General features: G+C 40.9%; 1 protein-coding gene across 1 annotated transcript in view; it reads left to right on the top strand.

The window, feature by feature from the left end:
• SPTLC2 (serine palmitoyltransferase long chain base subunit 2) overlaps positions 1 to 22,055 on the top strand; it is a 111,895-nt gene that overhangs the window by 35,374 nt on the left and 54,466 nt on the right. The window contains exons 3-6 of the mRNA XM_073997960.1: positions 2,431 to 2,585; positions 4,984 to 5,132; positions 10,376 to 10,500; positions 17,652 to 17,745. Coding sequence (XP_073854061.1) covers positions 2,431 to 2,585; positions 4,984 to 5,132; positions 10,376 to 10,500; positions 17,652 to 17,745 — 523 coding nt within the window. The remainder of the gene's footprint in view (positions 1 to 2,430; positions 2,586 to 4,983; positions 5,133 to 10,375; positions 10,501 to 17,651; positions 17,746 to 22,055) is intronic.

Genomic DNA, 22,055 nt, shown 5'->3' with positions numbered 1-22,055 from the left:
GACTAATTTAGTTAACAGGTTAATTTATATTGGCACCAAGCCTAGATCTGATGGCTGTAAACTCAGTAGTTGGCTGATATAGTAAAACTGTAGTTTCGTTTTCTTGTTTGGTTTCCCCTTTACATTCAAGAGTTTAAGTAGATCTCGTGTGGTCTGGTCACATGTGTTCTGAGTAGTGGTCATACCACACCAGGCATAGCATTTCTTCTCCACTGTGACTTGATTTTTTACAGACTTAAGTTTTATTTTAGTACAACTTAATCTCTCAGAGCCTTTAAGTTCCTGAGCATAGGAATTCATTTTGGGAATGTGTTTTCTTTTCTTTCTTTTTAAAATTTTTTTTGTAGAGACAGGGTCCCACTATGTTGCCCAGGCTGATCTTGAACTCTTGGACTCAAGTGATCCTCCTGCCTTAGCCTCCCAAGTGTTGGGATTATAGGTGTGAGCCACTGTGTCCTGCCTTCTTTTCTTTTTGAGACAGGCTCTCGCTCAGTTGCACAGACGGAGTGCAGTGGTATAGTCACAGCTCACTGTCACTTCAGATTCCGGGCCACAAGCGATCCTTCCACCTTAGCTTCCCGAAGTGTTGGGATTACAAGCATGAACCATTGTACCTGGCCTCTTTTTTTTCCTTTCTTTCTTTTTAAAAAAATTTCTTTCTGAAGAGAAAAGAGCCTAAGGTGGGTGGCTTCCTATAACCCTTTTTTTTTTTTTTGAGATGGAGTCTCACTCTGTTGCCCAGGCTAGAGTACAGTGACCACGGCCCACTGCAACTTCTGCCTCCCGGGTTCAAGCGATTCTCCTGCCTCAAGCCTCCCGAGTATTTGGAATTACAGGCCCACGCCACCATGCCCAGCTAATTTTTGTATTTTTAGTGGGGATGGGGTTTCGCCATGTTGGTCAGGCTGGTCTTGAACTCCTTAGACTTCAGGTGATCCGCCCGCCCACCTGCCTCAGCCTCCCAAAGTGCTGGGATTACAGGCGTGAGCCACCACACCTGGCCCCTATATCCTATTTTATAGTGTTTCTTGTTTATTATTTTCTCTTTGGATTTGTTTCATTTTGATCCTTGACGATATGCAAAGGATGGAATCTTAATTTGGGAATTATTTTTCTTGGTTGAAATTGGAATTATAGTGGTTTTTAGGGCATTTCTCCTAATCTTTTAATGTGGGGGGAGGCTTGTGGGGAGGGAGGAGTGGTCTTTTTGAGATTGTTAGGAAGGGAAACCATTTAATGACAGAATGGTACATCTACATTTTATTTTTATGAGGACTACTTTGTTAATTTACATTCATTTGCTCTACATTCATGAAGTCAGTTGTTTGAAACCATGTAATGTATGTCAGCTATCAAAGTTAAGTGACTTTTATCTGATAAGAGTTGTGTTAAAGTAAACAGAGAATTGATGCCTTTCCAGATGTTTTCGTGATACATCAGGGTTTTTGTTGTTGTTGTTTTTGTTTTGAGATGGGGTCTCTGTTATCCAGCCTGTAGTACAGAGGTGCCATCATAGCTCACTGCAGCCCCAACCTGCTGGGCTCAAGGGATCCTCAGGCCTCAGCCTCTCTAGTAGCTGGGACTACAGGTGCACTGCACCTGGCTAATTTTTTGTTGTTGTTGTTGTTGTTGTTGTTGTTGTTGTTTTGAGACGGAGTCTTGCTCTGTTGCCCAGGCTGGAGTGCAGTGGCCGGATCTCGGCTCACTACAAGCTCCGCCTCCCGGGTTCATGCCATTCTCCTGCCTCAGCCTCCTGAGTAGCTGGGACTACAGGCGCCCGCCACCTCGCCCGGCTATTTTTTTGTATTTTTTAGTAGAGACGGGGTTTCACCAGGTTAGCCAGGATGGTCTCGATCTCCTGACCTCGTGATCCACCCGTCTCGGCCTCCCAAAGTGCTGGGATTACAGGCTTGAGCCACTGCACCCGGCCACCTGGCTAATTTTTAAAATGATTTTGTTGAGACAGGGTCTTGCTATGTTGCCTAGGCTTGTCCCAAACTCCAGAGCTCAAGCAATCCTCCTGCATTGGCTTTCTAAAGTCCTGGGATTACAGGTGTGAGCCACCAAGCCTATCCTGATTTAGGAGTTAATTAAATATAAGTGGCCTCTCATTCTCAGGTGCTCTTACAGTATGAAAATGGAAGTTGTAAAGATTGTTTTTAAAGTAACTCAGTGGAATGATAGACAGTGGAGACTCAGAAGGGTGAGGGAGTGAGGGTGGATGATGAGAAATTACTTAATGGGTACCATGTGTGTTATTTGAGTGATTGATACTCTAAAAGCCCTGACTTGTCCATTACACAATCTTGAACATAATGAAATTGCTCTTGTGCCCCATAAATTTACATAAAGAAAAAGTCATGTCATCTGTTAAAAAGTTTTAATAAAGTAACTCAGGTAAATTTATGGTATGTCAACATTTCTTGGCAGGACTTTGTGTCATTGTATCAAGATTTTGAAAACTTTTATACAAGGAACCTGTACATGAGAATAAGAGACAACTGGAATCGGCCAATCTGTAGTGTGCCTGGAGCCAGGGTGGACATCATGGAGAGACAGTCTTATGATTATAACTGGTCCTTCAAGTGAGTCTTGGTTGGGAAATTATTTCTTGACAACAACTACAAAAGGGTTTCTTCATTTGAGAAAATATGTTATTGTGAATTGAGTATTCTCTCAAAATAAGAGTAGCAGCTGAGGATACAGTACGATTGGTTTCCTTATTCTTCATTGTTGAGCTTTTAAAGATACATCTTTCTATTACATTTGATACTGTGTTGGATTATAGTTCAGAACAAAATTTGGCTTATTTATGTATGTATGTATGTATGTATATTTTGAGACGGAGTTTTGTTCTGTCGCCCAGGCTGGATGGAGTGCAGTGGTGTGATCTCATCTCACTGCAACCTCCGCCTCCCAGGTTCAAGCATTTCTCATGCCTCAGCCTCCCAAGTAGCTGGGACTACAGGCACACATCATCACACCTGGCTAATTTTTGTATTTTTTTTAGTAGAGATGGGGTTTCACTATGTTGGCCAGGCTGGTCTCGAACACCTGACCTCAAGTGATCCGTTCCCCTCAGCCTCCCAAAGTGCTGGGATTACAGGTGTGAGCCACCGCGCCTTTCCTGGCTTATTTATTTTTAAAAATAACTCCTGTTGATAATAAATAGTGTACAAAAGCTTAGTCTGTTTTATTTTTGGTCTTATTTTTTTTTTAAAAAAAGGAAGAAAAGCTCTCCTTTCCATTATGCCACTTATCAGAATTAAGTATCTGAATTTATTTCTGGATATTTTGATTTTTCAAATGATTAAGGATGATATGTGGAGTGTTTTTACTTAAATGGATTGAATGGTTTGGAAAACTTTTTGTATTTTTAACATTGTATTGGTTTGTTTGTTTATTTATTTGAGTCGGAGTCTCACTTTGTTGCCCAGGCCAGAGTGCAGTGTCATGATAGCTCACTGCAACCTCCACCTCCCAAGTTCAAGTGATTCTCCCACCTCAGCCTCCCTAGTAGCTGGGACTACAGAGATGCACCACCACGCTCAGCTACTTTTTGTATTTTTAGTAGAGACGAGGTTTCACTATGTTGGCCAGGCTGGTCTCGAACTCCTGGCCTCAAGTGATCTGTCCACCTTGGCCTCCCAAAGTGCTGGGATTACAGGTGTGAGGCAGTGTGTCTGGCCTTAACATTGTATTGTTTAGATTGCACAAGTATTACATGATTGAATTGCCATTATAAAAAAAAGATAAATAATACAGATAAAGTGTTAGTTCCCATGACAGCTAACCCCATTTCCTCTGCACGTCCACCCCCTTGCAGATCCTCCTTCACTCCCCAGAGGTGACTGTTGTTATCACTTTATTTTGTATTGTTTTTTGTATTGTTTTTCAAGATCTTTTCTGTGGGGATAGAGTGACACTCTATGTCAAAAAACAAAAATTTATTTTACAGCTTGCCTTCTTTTTTTTTTTTTTTTTTTTTGAGACAGAGTCTCGCTCTGTCGCCCAGGCTAGAGTGCAGTGGCGCCATCTCAGCTCACTGCAAGCTCTGCCTCCTGGGTTCATGCCATTCTCCTGCCTCAGCCTCCCGACTAGCTGGGACTACAGGCGCCCATCACCACGCCCAGCTAATTTTTTGTGTTTTTTTAGTAGAGACAGGGTTTCCCCATGTTAGCCAGGATGGTCTCAATCTCCTGACCGCATGATCCGCCCGCGTTGGCTTCCCAAAGTGCTGGGATTACAGGCGTGAGCCACCGTGCCCGGCCTACACCTTGCCTTCTTAGCTTGGTCACATATTGGTGACACCCCTTCTCATGTGTATATTCACAGCACGTTTACTATTTGTAATGACTACATCGTATTTTACAGTATAGATGTGCCATGGTGCGACAGGTTGGGCTGTATTAATAATCTCAGAATCTCAGGGAATTAAAACAGTGACAGTTTATCCTTGTCCATACTTCATGTTCATCCTAGATCGGTGGGGCCCCTGAACCATTTAGTCCTTAGGGGCCCAGGCTGCCTCAGCTTCCATTGTATGAAATGTCACTGGTCCCTGTACCTGGGGAACAGATGTGGCAAATTGTGCAGTGACTCTCAAAGGATCCTCATGTGTATATATGATCATGTACGGGAGTCACTGAGCCAGAGTATGTATATCTTTTAATGGATAAGTACTGCCAGACTGCCCTCCAAAGAATGAACAAGAGAAAACCTGATATTCTTATGTACAGTGTCCTGTAAGATAAGTGACTGTCCTGGCCAACACTGGATATCATTAGTATTAAAATCTTTATCACTATTAATAAATGAAAATTGGTTATTTTAACTTCCATTTCCATAATTGGTAGTGTGTTTGAGATTTTTTTATATAGACTTTGTTCTCTCTGCTTCCTTTTGTGTTACCAGTGGATTTGCTATTACATTTAAGTACTTTTTTGCTCATGAGTTTCATTGTTTTATGCTGTTGATACACAGGTATACAGGGAATATAATAAAAGGTGTTATAAACATGGGTTCCTATAACTATCTTGGATTTGCACGGAATACTGGATCATGTCAAGAAGCAGCCGCCAAAATCCTAGAGGAATATGGAGTTGGAGTGTGCAGTACTCGGCAGGAAATTGGTAAGTGAAAGCTATATTTGGCCAGCTGCTGTTTTTGACCTTGTTTTAGTCAGGGACAAATAATAGTGATATTGACCTAAAGTATTAAGTATCCACACTTTGTCATGTCATTTAGATAAGGTGAAGAATGCTTTGTTTTTCTGAAGTGTGATGGATGATTTTAATGCTTTCAACACATTTTGAGATGTGTTTATCTTTCCCAATGTGTTATACATATAGATTGTCCCTCGAAAAGTCCTGCCACTGTTTGTTTCATTTATAACTTTGATGTTGATTTCATTGGCTTATGCAAATGTTAGTGGTTGAGTGCCACTTATTAGGATGTTGGGCATATGAGAGTTAATCTGCTTTCATACTGGTAAATTGGGGCTAATAATAATTGCTGCCTGATAGAGCTCTTTTAAGACTTACGTAAGCTAATCCATGTAGAGCACTTGGAACATAGTAGACAATAAATATAAACTCTTTTTATTATTGTTTTAAATTTATAAAATATAGAGTAATAGCTTTATATAAAGAGATTCAATTTATTTTACTTCAGAGGAAGATTTCAGATTTTTCTAATTTGTTTCAGAGAACTGATAACCCTAGAAGTTACAAAAACTTTCCAAATGCCTATTACTGTGAATATCCCTAAGCACAGTAGATTAAAAGGACAGTTCATTGTTAGTTATTTCTCAGGGTTCTAGGGATTGGCAAGCATAGTTGGGTGGTTCTTACCCAAGGTTCCTCTCACGGTTCACTCAGTGGTGGCTGTATGGCTGGAGACATATGAAGCCTTCTTCATTCACTTGTTTCACCTAGGCTGGGGTGGCTGGAGCTCTGTGTGGCCTCTCCATGTTTCTTACTTGGGCTTCTTCATACCATGGTGGTCTTGGAGAGTTGTTCATCATGCGTGGCAGCAGCCCTCTAGAGCAAGCATGCAAAGATACCTGACTGAGGCCAGGCACGGAGGCTCATGCCTATAATCCCAGCACTTTGTGAGGCCAAGATAGGAAGATCAGCTGGGGCCAGGAGTCTGAGACCAGTCTCAGCAACATAGTGAGACCTGGTCTTTACAAAAAATAAAGATAAAGTAGCTGAACATAGTGGCCCACGCCTGTGATCCTAGCCACTCAGGAGGCTGAGGCTGGAGCATCCCTTGAGCCAAGGAGTTTGAGGCTGCAGTGAGCTGTGATCGTGCCACTGCACCCTAGCCTGTGACAGAGTGAGACATTGTGTCAAAACAACAAAAACAAGGAGACCTAGTTGAAAGCTGGAAGGCTTTTTAGGCACTAGCTGTACAGGTCCAGAATATCGCTTATGCCTCTTCCTGTTGGTCAAAGTGTCACTAAGGTCAGCCCAGATTCAAGGGTTGTGGGGATTGCCCTCCTCCAACTCCGAATGGGAAGAGTAACAAAGAATTTGCATCCTTATTTAATCTTCCATGGCAACTCTGTCAACTCAGGAAATTTAAAACAGAATGAAGAAAGGAAAAAGGAAAAATAAAATTGTGCAGATTTTTATATCTATTTATTTAGATAGATGGATACATGGATTTATAGATAGATAGATGCAGGGTCTCTGTTGCCCAGGCTGGAGTGCAGTGGTGCAATCATAGCTCACTTCAGCCTCAAACTTCTGTACTCCAGCCATCCTCCCACCTCAGCCTCCTAAGTAGTTAGGACTATAGGTGCACGCCACCGTGCCCAGCTGATTTTTTAAATGTAATTTTTGTAGAGCTGGGGATCTCTTTCAAGAGGCTGTGTTCCCCAGGGTATTCTTGAAATCCTGGCCTCAGGTGATTCTCCTAACTCAGCCTTCCAAAGCACTGGGATTATAAGTGTGAGTCACCATGCCTGGCCCCACCATCTAATTTTAAATATTTTCATTCGTCCTAAAAGAAACCCTATACTCAGTAGCATTCATTGGATACTGTTTCCCTTCCCCCTACAAGTCCTTGGCAACCAGTAGTCTACTTTTTGTCTATGTAGATTTGCCTATTTTGGACATTAAATATAAAAGGAATTCTATAACATTTGGTCTTTTCTGTCTGGCTTCCTTCACTAGCACAGTATTTTCAAATTCATCCATGTTGTAGCATCTAACAGCACTCCATTCTTTTCTATGACTGAATAATAATCCTTTGTGTGAGGGTGCCACATCTTGTTTATCCACTTATCACTTGATGGTCATTTGAGTTGTTTCTGCTTTTTGGCTATTGTCAACATTGCTGCTGTGAACGTGGGTGTACAAGTTTTTGTATGATGTATTTTTGTTTCTCTTGGGTTTATACTTACTAGCGGAATTGCTAGGTCGTATGGTAACTCTGTGTTTGACCTTTTGAGGAATTGCTAAACTGTTTTCCAAAGAGACTACAGTGTTTTACAATCTCTCCATCAATGCGTGAGGGTTCCTGCTCATTTTTGTATCGTCTTCCAGTCATCTTGTATGTAGCCCAACTTTAACCCTTGCTTACTTTGCTGCCTGTTCCCTCCAGTTTTTAAACTTCTCTAGGGTTCCATACAGTGAATTTACTTGGTTTTCAAAGAATTCCACTCTATAAGGGCATAGATATGACCTTCTTCTAACTCTGTCATTTTCCAGTTGTATTAGTTTCCTGTGGCTGCTGTAACAAAATATCAGAAACAGAGTGACGTAAAACAAAAAAAAGTCTTGTCTCATAATTCTGTGGGTTATAGGTTTGGGGTCTAGGTGTCAGTAGGGCCATGCTCTCTGACACTCTGGAGAATCCTTCCTAGCTTCTGGTGTTGCCAGCAATCGATGACGTTCCCTGGCTTATAGTGCATCACCCCACCATATGGCTGTCTTCCTGTGTGTCAAACATTGTCGTCTTCTGGTTGGGCACAGTGGCTCATGCCTGTCATCCCGGCACTTTGGGAGGCCGAGGCGGGCGGATCACTTGAGGTCAGGAGTTCAAGACCAGCCTAGCCAACGTGGTGAAACCCTGTCTTTACTAAAAATACAAACATTAGCCGGGCATGATGGAAGGTGCACGCCTGTAATTCCAGCTACTTGGGAGGCTGAGGCACGAGAATCACTTGAACTTGTGAGGCAGAGGTTGCAATGAGCCGAGATCACACCACTGCACTCCACCTGAGCAACAGAGTGAGACTGTCTCAAGAAAAAAAAACAAAAAAGCAGCATTGTCGTCTTCTGTGTTCCTTCTGTGCATGTCTATCTCTGTGTCCAAATTTCCCCTTTCTATAAAGACATTAGCATCCCCCTAATGGCCTCATTTTAATTTGATTACTGCTGGAATGTCCCAGTTTCCAAAGAAGGTCACATTCTTCTGGGAATGAGGACTTCAAAATATCTTTCTGGTGGGACACAATTGAACCCATAACACTATCCTTCTATATATTTTCCATTTTCATTAATTGTGTTCAGAATTATAGATGTCTACTAATTAATAAAAAATTGAGCTTTTTGCTTTTATTTCTTGGTTATCCAGCTGTTTTGTGATGATTTTCAAGAGGAAGATGGGAGTAGAACATTTTTATTTCCCCCATCTTTAAAACAGAGTTTCTAACTGGCACTCCAGAAATGACAAGCCTTTTGATCTAATCCTGTGGTTAAAGGAGCATTGTGCAGTGATGACATATAGTAAGGATACCTTATACCTTTATGGCATTTTATATTTTATAAAGTACTCGGCTGGGTGCAGTGGCTCACGCCTGTAATCCCAACACTTTGGGAGGCCGAGGTGGGTAGATCTCTTGAGGTCAGGAGTTCGAGACCAGCCTGGCCAACATGGTGAAACCCTGTCTCTACTAAAAATACAAAATAGCCGGGCATGGTGGCGTGCACCTGTAATCCCAGCTACTTGGGAGGCTGAGGCAGGAGAATCGCTTGAACCCAGGAGGCAGAGGTTGCAGTGAGCTGAGATTGCGCCACTGCACTCCAGCCTGGGCAACAGAGTGAGACTCTGTCTCAAAAAAAAAAAAAAAAAGCTCAAACATATTATCTCTTTTGATCCTCACAACAATGTCATTAGGTAGATAGGGCAAATTATTACTGCTATTTAGAAGTATTTAGCCCAGAGACTTCCTAAGGGCTTTGATTAAGCAAGCCGTAAGGGCACATAGCATCCAAGTTTAGCAGTCTTCTTTCCCAGCATCTTTTCTCTCTGTAATATCATTTAGTCCTTAAAGATTTGAGTACCAATATAAAATTGCAGTACAAATTTACCAGTCAGTTCACAGTGAGGGAAGAAACTTTTTTTTTTTTTTTTTTTTTTTGAGTCAGAGTCTCTCTCTTTTGCCTAGGCTGGAGTGCAGTGGCACAATGTCAGCTCACTGCAGCCTCTGCCTCCCAGGTTCAAGTGATGCTCCTGCCTCAGCCCCCGAGTAGCTGGGATTACAGGCACCAGCACCACGCCCAGCTAATTTTTGTATTTTGAGTAGAGACAAGGTTTCGCCATGTTGACCAGGCTGGTCTTGAACTCCTGACCTTAGGCAGTCTGCCCTCCTCGACATCCCAAAGTGCTGGAATTGCAGGCGTGAGCCACTGCACCCTGCCGGGAAGAAACGTTTTTACCTATCTCTTGCTGTATAAAAGCCATCTCAAAACTTAGTAGTTTAAAACAGCAGCAGATTTATTTGCTCATGATTCTGCAATTTAGGGAGGGCTTAATGTTATCTTAGCTCCATGTGGTATTGGGTAGGCAGTTATGACTGTGTACAGAGGATCCCAGATGTCTTAACTCACATGTTTGACACCTCAGCTGGGTGGCAGGAGGGGCTAAAGGCTGGCTGGGCATCTCTGTTTCTCTTTCTCTGTCTGTCTCCCCCTCTCCTTACGTCTTTCTCTCCTCCTTCCATAGTCTCTTATCCTCCAGTTCCCACCCCCCGCCCATGTTCTGTTTTTGCAACAGGCCAGTTAGATTGTTTTATGTAGCAGCTGACTTCAAAAGTATAAAAGCAGATTTTGCTAGGCCTCCTGAGGCCTAAACCTGGAACTAGTATGCACAAACAGGAATGGGAGAAATTATTGGCAACCCCCTTTGGGGAAATTCCACTGCAGGTGCTGAATCAGATTTTATTCAACTATTGTGTTCTTTATGAGCGCATATTACTCTTCACAATATTTTGAAGAATATTACTCTTCATAATATTGACTCCTTCATAGATCTTAGTCTGAAAAGGACACAACACATACACTATGATTTCTTTCAATAAAGTGATGAGTAATTCTTAAATTCAGGATTTTGTGATACTGACTTTCTTAACTTCTTCACACAGGAAACCTGGACAAGCATGAAGAATTAGAGGAGCTTGTAGCAAGGTTCTTAGGAGTAGAAGCTGCTATGGCGTATGGCATGGGATTTGCAACGAATTCAATGAACATTCCTGCTCTTGTTGGCAAAGTAAGAACTCTGTGATTTATGAAAACTCACTCATGTATATCTTCTTTTGTTTTGAAAAGCATTCAGAGTGAGCTAAAAGCTGTTGTAAACTTTAGACTAAACATAGTTGAGCCAAAGATATCTCTACCACAAATTGTTTTTTTTCTTTTTTTCTTTTTTTTTTTTTTTGAGATAGAGTCTTGTTTTTTTGCCCAGGCTGGAGTGCAGTGGTGCCATCTCAGCTCACTGCAACCTCAGTCTCTCAGGTTCAAGCGATTCTCCTGCCTCAGCCTCCCAAGTAGCTGGGACTACAGGTGTGTGCCACCACGCCTGGCTAATTTTTTGTATTTTTAGCAGAGGCGACGTTTCACCACGTTGGCAAGCCTGGGCAACATAGTGAGGCCTCATCTCTATTTTATTTTTTTTTTTTTTTTTTTTTTTTTTTTTTTGAGACGGAGTCTCGCTCTGTCGCCCAGGCTGGAGTGCAGTGGCCTGATCTCAGCTCACTGCAAGCTCCGCCTCCCGGGTTCACGCCATTCTCCTGCCTCAGCCTCCCGAGTAGCTGGGACTACAGGCGCCCGCCACCTCGCCCGGCTAGTTTTTTGTAGTTTTAGTAGAGACGGGGTTTCACTGTGTTCACCAGGATGGTCTCGATCTCCTGACCTCGTGATCCACCTGTCTCGGCCTCCCAAAGTGCTGGGATTACAGGCTTGAGCCACCGCGCCCGGCCTATTTTATTTTTTAAATGAAAAACAATTTGTGGCTGGGCGCGGTGGCTCACACCTGTCATCCCAGTGCTTTGGGAAGCCGAGGTGGGCGGATCAACTGAGGTCAGGAGTTTGAGACCAGCCTGTGTTTATATATTTATATATACATATAATATACATATTATATATACGTATAATATACATATTATATATGATATATGTAATATACATATATGTGATATACATATTATATATGATATACGTATTACATATACATATTTTATATATATATCCCCAAGTGGGTAGCGTGTGTGAGAGGGCACAATCTGTATGTAAATGTAAATTATGTCTCAGCAGATTGGTGCTCTCATCCTGAAAGGCCCTTTGAGGTTATTTATTTTCATGTTTAACATGACATCTAGGAATGGTATATTGAAAATACGGTGGATTAACTCGAGCAGGAGAATTGAGTTTTTGTTTCTTGGTTGTTTATATGGTCACTCTTAGCTGTGTGACTGTGAGCATGTCACATAATCTTTCTGATCCTCCACATTTCTTTTGTAAAATGAGGTGGTTGAGCTAGATTAACTCTAAAGTCCTTTTTAGTTATGCAATGTATGGGTCTGTAAAGTACAGGTGGGACAAATAGAAAACAAACAGCAAGATAGGAGATTTAAACCCATCTGTATTGATAAACATTAAATATAAATGGTTTCTACATTCCAGGGAGAATGGACAAAGATTGTCAGATAAAATTAAGTAGGTTTCCTAATATAAAATAGCAACTTATGTTAAATATGAAGACACAGGTTAAAAGGAAAAGGATAGTAAAATATACAGCATGGCTGGCTAATTTTTTGTATTTTTAGTAGAGACGGGGTTTCACCGTGTTAGCCAGGATGGTCTCAATCTCCTGACCTCATGATCTGCCCACGTCGGCCTCCCAAAGTGCTGGGATTACAGGTGTGAGCCACTGCGCCCGGCCCTAACCCCTCTCTCTTAATTGACAGAGGAATGAAACAGAAAATCAGTAATGATATAGAACATTTGGAAAACACTGTCAACCAGTTGACCTAGTTGAGAGTCTTGAAACACTTCACTCAACAACAGCAAAACATTTACTACCAAAGACCATATTCTAGGCCATTAAGCCAGTTTTAGTAAATTTTAAAGTATTAAAATTATTCAAAGTATGTTCTGTGATCACAGTGGAATTTAAATGAGAAATTAATAACGCAAAGATACCTGGAAAATCTTTGAATATTTGAAAATTAAACAACATACTTGTAAATAACCCATGGGCCAGAGAAGAAGAAACAAGGGAGAATAAAAATATTTTGAACTAAATGGAAATGTAACCTATTACAATTTGTTGGATGAAGCTAAAGCAGTGCTCAGATGGAAATGTATAGCATTAAATGTTTATACAGGTTGAGCATCCCTAATCCCAAAATCTGAAATCTAAAATGTTTCAAACTCATAAATATTTTGAGTGTCATCATGACAGCTCAAAGAAAATGCTTAGGGGTGCTAAAGCAGTAAATATAATGCAAATAATCCAAAATCCACAAAAATCTGAACTGAAACACATCTGATCCCAAGCATTTTGAATAAGGGATATTCAACCTGTATTAGAAAAAAGTAAAGCTTGTAGCTTAAAAAATTAGGAAAAGAAGAACAAATTGAACCCAAACTAAGCAGAAAGAAGAATATAATGAAGATAAATGTAAAATCCAGTGAATTAGAAAATAGGTAATAGGGAAATTAGTGAAACCAAAGTTAATTCTTTGAGAAAATGAATACAGTTGATAAATCTCTATCCAGAATGGTCAGGATAAGAAGAGAGAAGATTCATATTACCAGCAACAGGAATGAGAGAGGGGGACATCACTACACGTCCTATGGACATTAAAGGATAATAAGGGAATATTAAGAACAACTTCATGCCAATAAATTCAACAACTTAGATAAAATACACAAAATTCCTTGTAAGACATAAATGTATGGCTCCGTGACTTCACATTATAATACGTTGCTGTCCTGCATTTTGAAGTACAAACCTGAGATTCTTTTTTGTTAGAATTTTTAACACTAGAGGATTAGAAGATCTCATCTTGCTCTTCTCTCTGTATGCCTACAAACTCTAACAAAGGATTATCTATAATTAGATGTTTTCTACACAGACCTGAAAGATACAACCATAAAGATTTATATTCCAAATCAGACTATAGTTGAAATATTATTAAATATCATTTAATCTGTTAAAGACAGTAACTTATCCAGTTTAAATGATCCTTTGAATCTGATACTGAATTTCCATGTGAGGTGGTTAATTGCTCAGTTTAATGGCAGGATGGGGCAGTATATTGATTAAAAGCATAAGTTCTGGAGGCAGACACTTGTCTTATTTAATAATTATTTTGTGGCCGGGCACAGTGGCTCACTTTGGGAGGCCGAGGCGGGCGGATCACGAGGTCAAGAGATCAAGATCATCCTGGCTAACATGGTGAAACCCCATCTCTACTGGAAATACAAAAAATTAGCTGGGCGTGGTGGCAGGCGCCTGTAGTCCCAGCTGCTCAGGAGACTGAGGCAGGAGAATGGTGTGAACCCGGGAGGTGGAGCTTGCGGTGAGCAGAGATCGCACCACTGCACTCCAGCCTGGGTGGCAGACCAAGACTCCATCTCAAAATAATAATAATAATAATAATAATAATATAAGTATTATTATTTTGTTACCGTGCTTGTGACCTAGAGCAAGATTTTAAACTCCTGAACAAGAGTTTCCTCATATGTGAAGTGGGAGTGATAATAGGGTCTATTACATAGAGTTGTTGTGAGGATTACAAGTAATAATGCTTTTAAATCTTTTAACATCATACCTGAAACATTTAAGCACTTAGATGTTAACTACTAGTGTGAATATCTATTTTATTTTTGAACCAAATATTTAATAAAGCTTTTCAGAATAAGTTCTAAAGGAAAAAGACAGATTGATACATTGAAATGGTGAATAAGGCTGTCTAAAAGAGACTGTCTAAAAAGAGTTCCTTTTTGCCAGAAGAAAAGAACATAATGCTTTTGCAGGTTTGCCAGAAAAATATTTAGCTGGAAAGAGGAGAAAATAAAATTTTGTGTGGAGGGGAAGGGAAGGGAGGATACCTTTTCAGATAGAGTTGATTGCCAAGAGTGGTAAGTAAAGAATTTGAAGACTTGCTGAAGAGAAATCTGACCTCTCCTTATTTCCTCCCGCAGTTTCACTTTTTCAATTTTAACACGTTTTTTGAAACTTAAATTTAGACTTACAAAAAGAGTTACAAAAGAGTACAGAGAGTTCCTGTATACCATTCATTCAGCTTCCCTTTATGTTAACATCTTGAATAACAGTGGAACCATTTCTTACAGCTTAGAAATTAACTGTGATACAATACTATAACTAAAGTACAGGACGTATTTGGTTTTCACTGGTTTTTCACTGATGTCCTTTTTCCGCTTCAGGATCCAGGTGAGGATCCACATTGCCTTTAGCTATTGTAGCTCCTTGGTCTCCTCCAATCTGGAATAGTTCCTGTCTTTCTTTGTCTTTCATGACCTTGATACTTCTGAAGGGTACTGGTCCCTTATTTTGCAGAATGTCTCCAATTTGGGTCTGTCTGCTGTGTTGTTATGGTTTGATTGAGCCCATGCATTATTGAGAAAGCTACCACAGAGGTGGTACCCTTCTCAGTGAATCATGCGAGAGACTGTGGTTTCAATATGTATTACTGATGATGTAAATCTTAATCACTTGGCTCAGGTGTCAGCAGGGATTTTCTGCTACCAACGTACTGTGTTTCCCTTTGTAATCACCATATATTGTGGCAGAGATACTTTGGGACTGTATATAGCATTTTGGATTAAACTTTCACCCACTAACTTTAGTAGGCGTCTCTGATCTTGCCTGTGGCAGTTATTACCTTGGTGTTCTAATGGTGGTTTTTCTATTTTTCTCATTCCTTCTATACTTACTAATTAGAATTTTCGTGTAAGGAAGAGTTCTTGCTTCTCCGTTATTTATTTGTGTAATTATGGGTTTGTGAATATTTTTATTATTTGGCTTATAATTCAACACAATTGCTTCTTTTTTGTTGCTGGACTTTTAGTTTTGGCCATTGGGAGCTCCTTCAGGTGGGTACCTGTGTCCTTGGACTATATAATAACTTTTTTTTTTTTTTAAGCATTCTCATACTTTCTGACATAATAAAATGCTCCAGGATCATCTTATGTTTTCCCTATCCCAGTTTTGGAATTAACCAGTTCTCCAAGAAGCCCTGATTCTTTTTATTGGAGAATGGTATTTAGAAACCAAGGTCTGGGAACTAGGTGTGTGTATTGCTGCAGGAGTGTCACTGCTTCTCACCTCTCAGTGACTACAGCTAGAAAATGTATGTATGTATGTATGCTAACTCATGCATACACGTGTGCGTGTGTGTGTGTGTGTGTGTGCATGCATAAAGATTTGAAAGCCAGGAGTCTGTATTGATACTGCCAACTCTGCTTTTCTTCTCCTCCTTCTCCTCCTCTTCCTTCTTCTCCTCCCATCTTCTGTCTTCTCCTCCTGCTCCTCCTGCTCCTCCTGCTCCTCCTCCTCTTTTTTTTTTTTTTCAGACAGAGTCTCCCTCTGTAACCCAGGTTGGAGTCCAGCAGTACAGTTTTGGCTCACTGAAACCTCCGCCTCCTGGGTTCAAACGATTATCGTGCCTCAGCCTTTTGAGTAGTTGAGATTACAGGTGCCCGTCACCAAGCCCAGCTAATTTTTGGGGGGTTTTCTTTTTGTTGTTTTTTTTGTTTTTTTTTTTTTAGTAGAGATGGGGTTTTGCCGTGTTGGCCAGTCTGGTCTCAAACTCCTGACCTCAAGTGATCCACCCACCTTGGCCTCCCAAATTGCCAGGATTACAGGCATGAGCCACCATGCCTGGCAACTTCATTTTTAATCTGTATATTTTTAACCAGGGTAGCTTTTTTATCTTAATAAATACTATGTGCTTAATAAAAATTTCAAACACAACTACTGTTACAAGTTTCTTAAGTATTCCTTTAAGAATATTCTGTAATAAATAAGCATATATATATATATATATATAGTTGACCCTTGAACAACGTGGTTTGAACTATGCAGGTCCACTTATACATGGATTTTTTTCAACCGAATATGGATCAGAAATACAGTATTCAGCCAGGCACAGTGACTCACGCCTGTAATCTTGGCACTTTGGGAGGCCGAGGCGGGTGGATTACCTGAGGTCAGGAGTTCAAGACCAGCCTGGCCAACATGGTGAAACCCCATCTGTACTGAAAATACAAAACTTAGCCAGGCGTGGTGTCAGGCACCTGTAATCCCAGCTACTTGGGAGGCTGAGGCAGGAGAATTGCTTGAACCTGGGAGGCAGAGGTTGCAGTGAGCCAAGATTGCACCCACTACACTCCAGCAACAAGAGTGAGACTCCGTCTCACACACACACACACAAAACATAGTATTTATGGAACACAAACTCCAAATATATGGAGGGCCTACTTTTCCTATAAGCAGGTCCCACGGGGCTAACTGCAGGACATGAGCATGTATGGATTTGGATAAGTGTGGGGGTGAGGCAGTTCTGGAACCGAGTCCTCCTGTAGACTGAGGGATGACTGTGTGTCTGTGTATCTTCTCTCTTCTTTTTATTCTCATGGGAGCATGCTAGATACTTTCTGCACCTTTTTCATCTAATTGGACATTTTGAGGCCATTTTTGACAGAGAAAAACCTGTTTCTGGGTTCCGATCTGACAGGTTGAAGCGCCCCCTGAGAGATGGAAGAGTAAGAACTGCAGTGAAAAAAAAAAAGCTGAGACCTTCAGCCTTGTTGCCTTAGCAGAAACTGATGTTTGTGTGTTAAAGCAAAGCTTGTTTGGAGATTTTTAAGATAAAACTGAAGCCTACAGTCCGTGTTATGTGGGGAAAAGGTTAATAAGTAGGATCTTCCAAGTAGGTTCTTCCCTGGACTCTGGATATGAGTAGTAGTGAGAGAATGCACCATTTCCACAGACATGACCCCATCAGCTGCCATTTCCCACAGATGAACAGAACATCATACTAAAACTACATGGAATTCTCTCACGTAAAGAAACCAAAACATTTTAGAGACTGATGTGTCATGTTTTAAATATGAATAAAGACCTGTTGCCGTATATCTGACTATTTACCTCAGTCATGGGACTGAAGATATTAAATTAAAAGGCTAGAATTTTGCATCTACTTTTAAGGTGTCTTTACAAAAAGCAAATGATCATGTATACTTTTTTCCTCTTCTTAAAATTGATCACTGTGCTGTTGTGCACGATTTCCTTAATAAGATACAGCTATTAGTGCGTGTGGCATTTTGTGATTTGTGTAACTAACCCTTTCCCTCCTAGCTTCTTACCTTTCTGTTCCTGTGATATTGCAGGGTTGCCTGATTCTGAGTGATGAGCTGAACCATGCATCACTGGTTCTAGGAGCCAGACTGTCAGGAGCAACCATTCGAATCTTCAAACACAACAGTGAGTTTGCTGCGGAATTCACTGCTGGCCTTGGTGTTTATTATTCTTTGGATCCATGGTGGGAATTAACATGAGTTATATTAGCAGTTGAAAATATAAATGAAGCCAAAGTAGCAACTTTTAAAATGTTCTTCTGGTCCAGTCTTTTAAAATTAGAGGTTGAAGGAAGCCTCTTGTACAAATATAATACCATTCTTTTATTTGACCATTAAGTTTTCCATCCCATTTCGTTGTTTACAAATCCCTTACTCAAATACATTTACTCGATGTCTATAGTGTATCTTGCCATAAGACTAGCGGTGTTTAGATGAATAAATCAAGGTCTCTGACTGGTTAATGAAGAGACTTAATAGATAAGCCAGTGTTTACAGTACAGCAGACAGGTGCTGAAGTACAGCCATGAATAGATGCTGTGGGAGCACGGAGGAGGGTGCCCCTGAGCCAGACCTTTCCTCCCTAAGTGGAAATATCTTTGCGTGTTATCAAAATGATTATTTAGAATAAAAATGTATAACTTTCATAGTTAAAACACACACAAAGGCAGAAAAGATAACCCAACTGTATGTTTAATATAATCTTTTCCCAGAATGGTGTGCAGGCACAGACAGGTTTGGAAGAATGTATACCAAAATGTTAGGTGTGTACCCCTGGATGGAAGGATCATAGATGATAACATCATTTTTGCTTTTGTTTTTGTTTTTATCTTGTCTAAAATGTTTTACAGTGAGAAATGAGATCTTATTAAATATCCCTATGTAACCTGTTATTTTCTTTCTTTCTTTTTCTTTTGTGACAAGAGTCTCGCTCTGTCACCGAGGCTGGAGGGCAGTGGCTCAGCCTTGGCTCACTGCAACCTCCGCCTCCCGAGTTCAAGCGATTCTCCTGCCTCCACCTCCTGAGTAGCTGGATTACAGGGGCACGCCACCACACCTGGCTAATTTTTAGTATTTTTAGTAGCGACGGAGTTTCACTGTGTTGGCCAGACTGGTCTTGAACTGACTTCAGTTGATCCTCCCGCCTTGGCCTCCGAAAGTGCTGGGACTACAAGTGTGAGCCATCACGGCTGGCCCCTTTTTACAATACACTGTGATTGTTGTTTGTCATTACATGTGACTCTACCTCATTCTTTTTTTTTTTTTTTTTTTTTTTTTTTTTTTTGAGACGGAGTCTCGCTCTGTCGCCCAGGCTGGAGTGCAGTGGCCGGATCTCAGCTCACTGCAAGCTCCGCCTCCCGGGTTTACGCCATTCTCCTGCCTCAGCCTCCCGAGTAGCTGGGACTACAGGCGCCCGCCACCTCGCCCGGCTAATTTTTTGTATTTTTAGTAGAGACGGGGTTTCACCATGTTAGCCAGGATGGTCTCGATCTCCTGACCTTGTGATCTGCCCGTCTCGGCCTCCCAAAGTGCTGGGATTACAGGCTTGAGCCACCGCGCCCGGCCTGACTCTACCTCATTCTTAAATGCCAGTGTGGCAGTCAGTGCCTGCATGTGCCTTCATTTAATTGCTCCCTCAATTGGACATCAGGGCATTTCTAAGTTTTTCTACTGGGAATAGCACTACACTTACAGTTTTGTACAGTCATCTGGTTAGTGCCTTAGGATAAATTTTTAGTAGTCTCAGAATGCGTGGTTAAAAGAGTATACATTTTTAATAGTTTTCCGAATTGCCTCTAAGCATTATATGAACTCTTTTTTTCACTTTTATTTTAGGTTCAGGGGTACATGTACAGGATTGTTATATAGGTAAATTGCATGTCTCGGGGGTTTGTGTACAGATTATTTTGTCACCCAGGTAATCAGCATAGTACCTGATAGGTAGTTTTTCAAACCTTACCCTCCTCCTCCCCTGCCTCATCCTCAGGTAGGCCCCAGTGTCTGTTGTTCCCTTCTTCGTGTCTGTATGTACTCAGTGTTTAGCTCCCACTTACAAGTGAGAACATGTGGTATTTTGTTTTCTGTTCCTGTGTTAGTTTGCTTAGGATAATGGCTTCTAGCTGCATCCTTGTTGCTGCAAAGGACATTATCTCATTCTTTTTTATAGCTACATAGTATTCGATGGTGTATGTGTATGTGTGTGTGTGTGTGTGTGTGTATATATATATATATTTTTTTTTTTTTTTTTTTTTTTGAGACAGAGTCTTGCTCTGTCACCCAGGCTGGCATGCGTTGGCATGAACTGAGCTCACTGCAACCTCCACCTCCCCAGCTCAACCGATCCTCCCATCTCGGCCACGTAACAGCTGGGATTACAGGTGTATTCCACCATGCCTGGCCAGGGTTGGTTGGTTTGTTTTTTTTCTTCTGTATTTTTTGTGAAGATGGGGTTTCACCATGTTGCCCAGGCTGGTCTTGAATTCCTAGGCTCAAGCAATCCATCCACCTTGGACTCCCAGTGCTGGGATTATAGGCATGAGCCACTGCACCTGGCCCCACATTTTTTTAATCCAGTTTACTGTTGATGGACATTTAGGATGATTCTGTGTCTTTGCTGTTGTGAATAGTGCTACAATGAACATACACATGCTTGCATCCTGTATGAATTTTACTCAACAGTGTGAGATTGACTGTTCCTGCTCACTGGCCATTCACTCAGTGAATCATTTTAAATCTTTCCAAATCTAATGAGGAAATATTATGTTAGTTTTTATTTCATTGCTTATTAGGTATAGAGCAACTTTTTACATTTTTATTGTATTTTTATATCTGTTTTTTAAACCCTACTTGTAAGTTAATGTGTTTGTATTTCCTTATAAATTGGCCATTTTCAAATTGTTTCTATTTTTTACTGATTATAAGAGCCCTTTATATGAATTAGCTTTTCCTTTATGTTGCATTATTTTATTAATTTTTTTTTGAGACAGGGTCTCGTTCTGTCACCCAGGCTGGAGTGCAGTAGCACAACCACAACTCACCACAGCCTTGACCTCCTGGGCCCAAAGGATTCTCCTGCTTCAGCATCCCAAGTAGCTGGGACTATAGGCATGCACCACCATGCCGGGCTAGTGTTTTTTATTTTTTATAGAGACAAAGTCCCTCTGTGTTGCCCAGGTTGGTCTTGAACTCTTAGGCTCAAACGATCCTCCTGTCTCAGCCTCCCAAAATTCTGGGATTACAGGAGTGATTCACCATGCCCAGACTGCACTATTTTTATATTTTTGACTTTGTTTTCAGTGTCTTCTCGTGCAGACTCATTAAAATGCTTTTGTTGCCACACTTACTGTCTTACAACTTTTGGATTTTACACAGTACCCTCCTCATTCTCAGATCACAAGATGATTCTTTCATGTTTTCTTCTGGAAATTTTGCGATATATTTTTAATTTAAATTTATGTGGAATTTGGGGGCATAACATTGGAGAGAGGTTGAATTTTTTTTTTTCTGAGTAGATAATACGGTTAAGCATTCTGCTGTAGATATTTCTTTTTTTTTTTTTTCCTGATACAGAGTCTTGCTCTGTCACCCAGGCTGGAGTACAGTGGTATAATCTCAGCTCACTGCAACCTCTGCCTGCTGGGTTTAAGCGATTCTCATGTCTCAGCCTCCCAAGTAGCTAGGATTACAGGGGCCCACCACCACACCCGGCTAAGTTTTTTTGTATTTTTAGTAGAGACGGGATTTTGCCATGTTGGTCAGTCTGGTCTCGAACTCCTGACTTTAAGTGATCCACCCACCTCGGTCTCCCAGAGTGCTGAGATTATAGGCGTGAGCCACCACACCTGGCTGATATTTCTTTTATCTAAAATTTTGACCAGTATTATTTTTCTCCTCCTTCTGTATATAAGCATAGAAAACTAAAATAATTCATATGTTTTTACTTGTCTTTAACTGATTGCCATACATTGCTCTCTGCCTAAGAACTGGAGGCTTTGCAGGACTTGGGGAGGCCGAGGCGGGTGAATCACCTGAGGTCAGGAGTTAGAGACCAGCCTGGCCAAAATGATGAAACCCCGCCTCTACTAAAAATAAAAAAATGAGCTGGATGTGGTGGCACACACCTGTGATCCCAGCTACTCAGGAGGCTGAGGCCAGAGAATCACTTGAATCCGGGAGGCAGAGGTTTCAGTGAGCAGAGATCACGCCACTGCACTCCACCTTGGCAACTCTGTCTCAAAAAAAAAAAAAAAAAAAATGAAAGTTTTGAGTCAGGACATAATTTACTTCTGTAGGGTACATGTGCTGAATCTTGATTAGGTCATATGCAGATTTTTTTCTTAAAAATTACTGAATGCGTAAGCACAATCACAACCATAGACTATCTTATTTGTGTTTGTGTTCTTTGTTTTTATTACCTTATTTCTTTTTCTGTCAAAA

This window comes from Macaca fascicularis, chromosome 7, assembly GCF_037993035.2.
Source record: "Macaca fascicularis isolate 582-1 chromosome 7, T2T-MFA8v1.1".
Lineage (NCBI taxonomy): Eukaryota > Metazoa > Chordata > Mammalia > Primates > Cercopithecidae > Macaca > Macaca fascicularis.
This window is presented reverse-complemented; position numbering and strand designations above follow the sequence as displayed.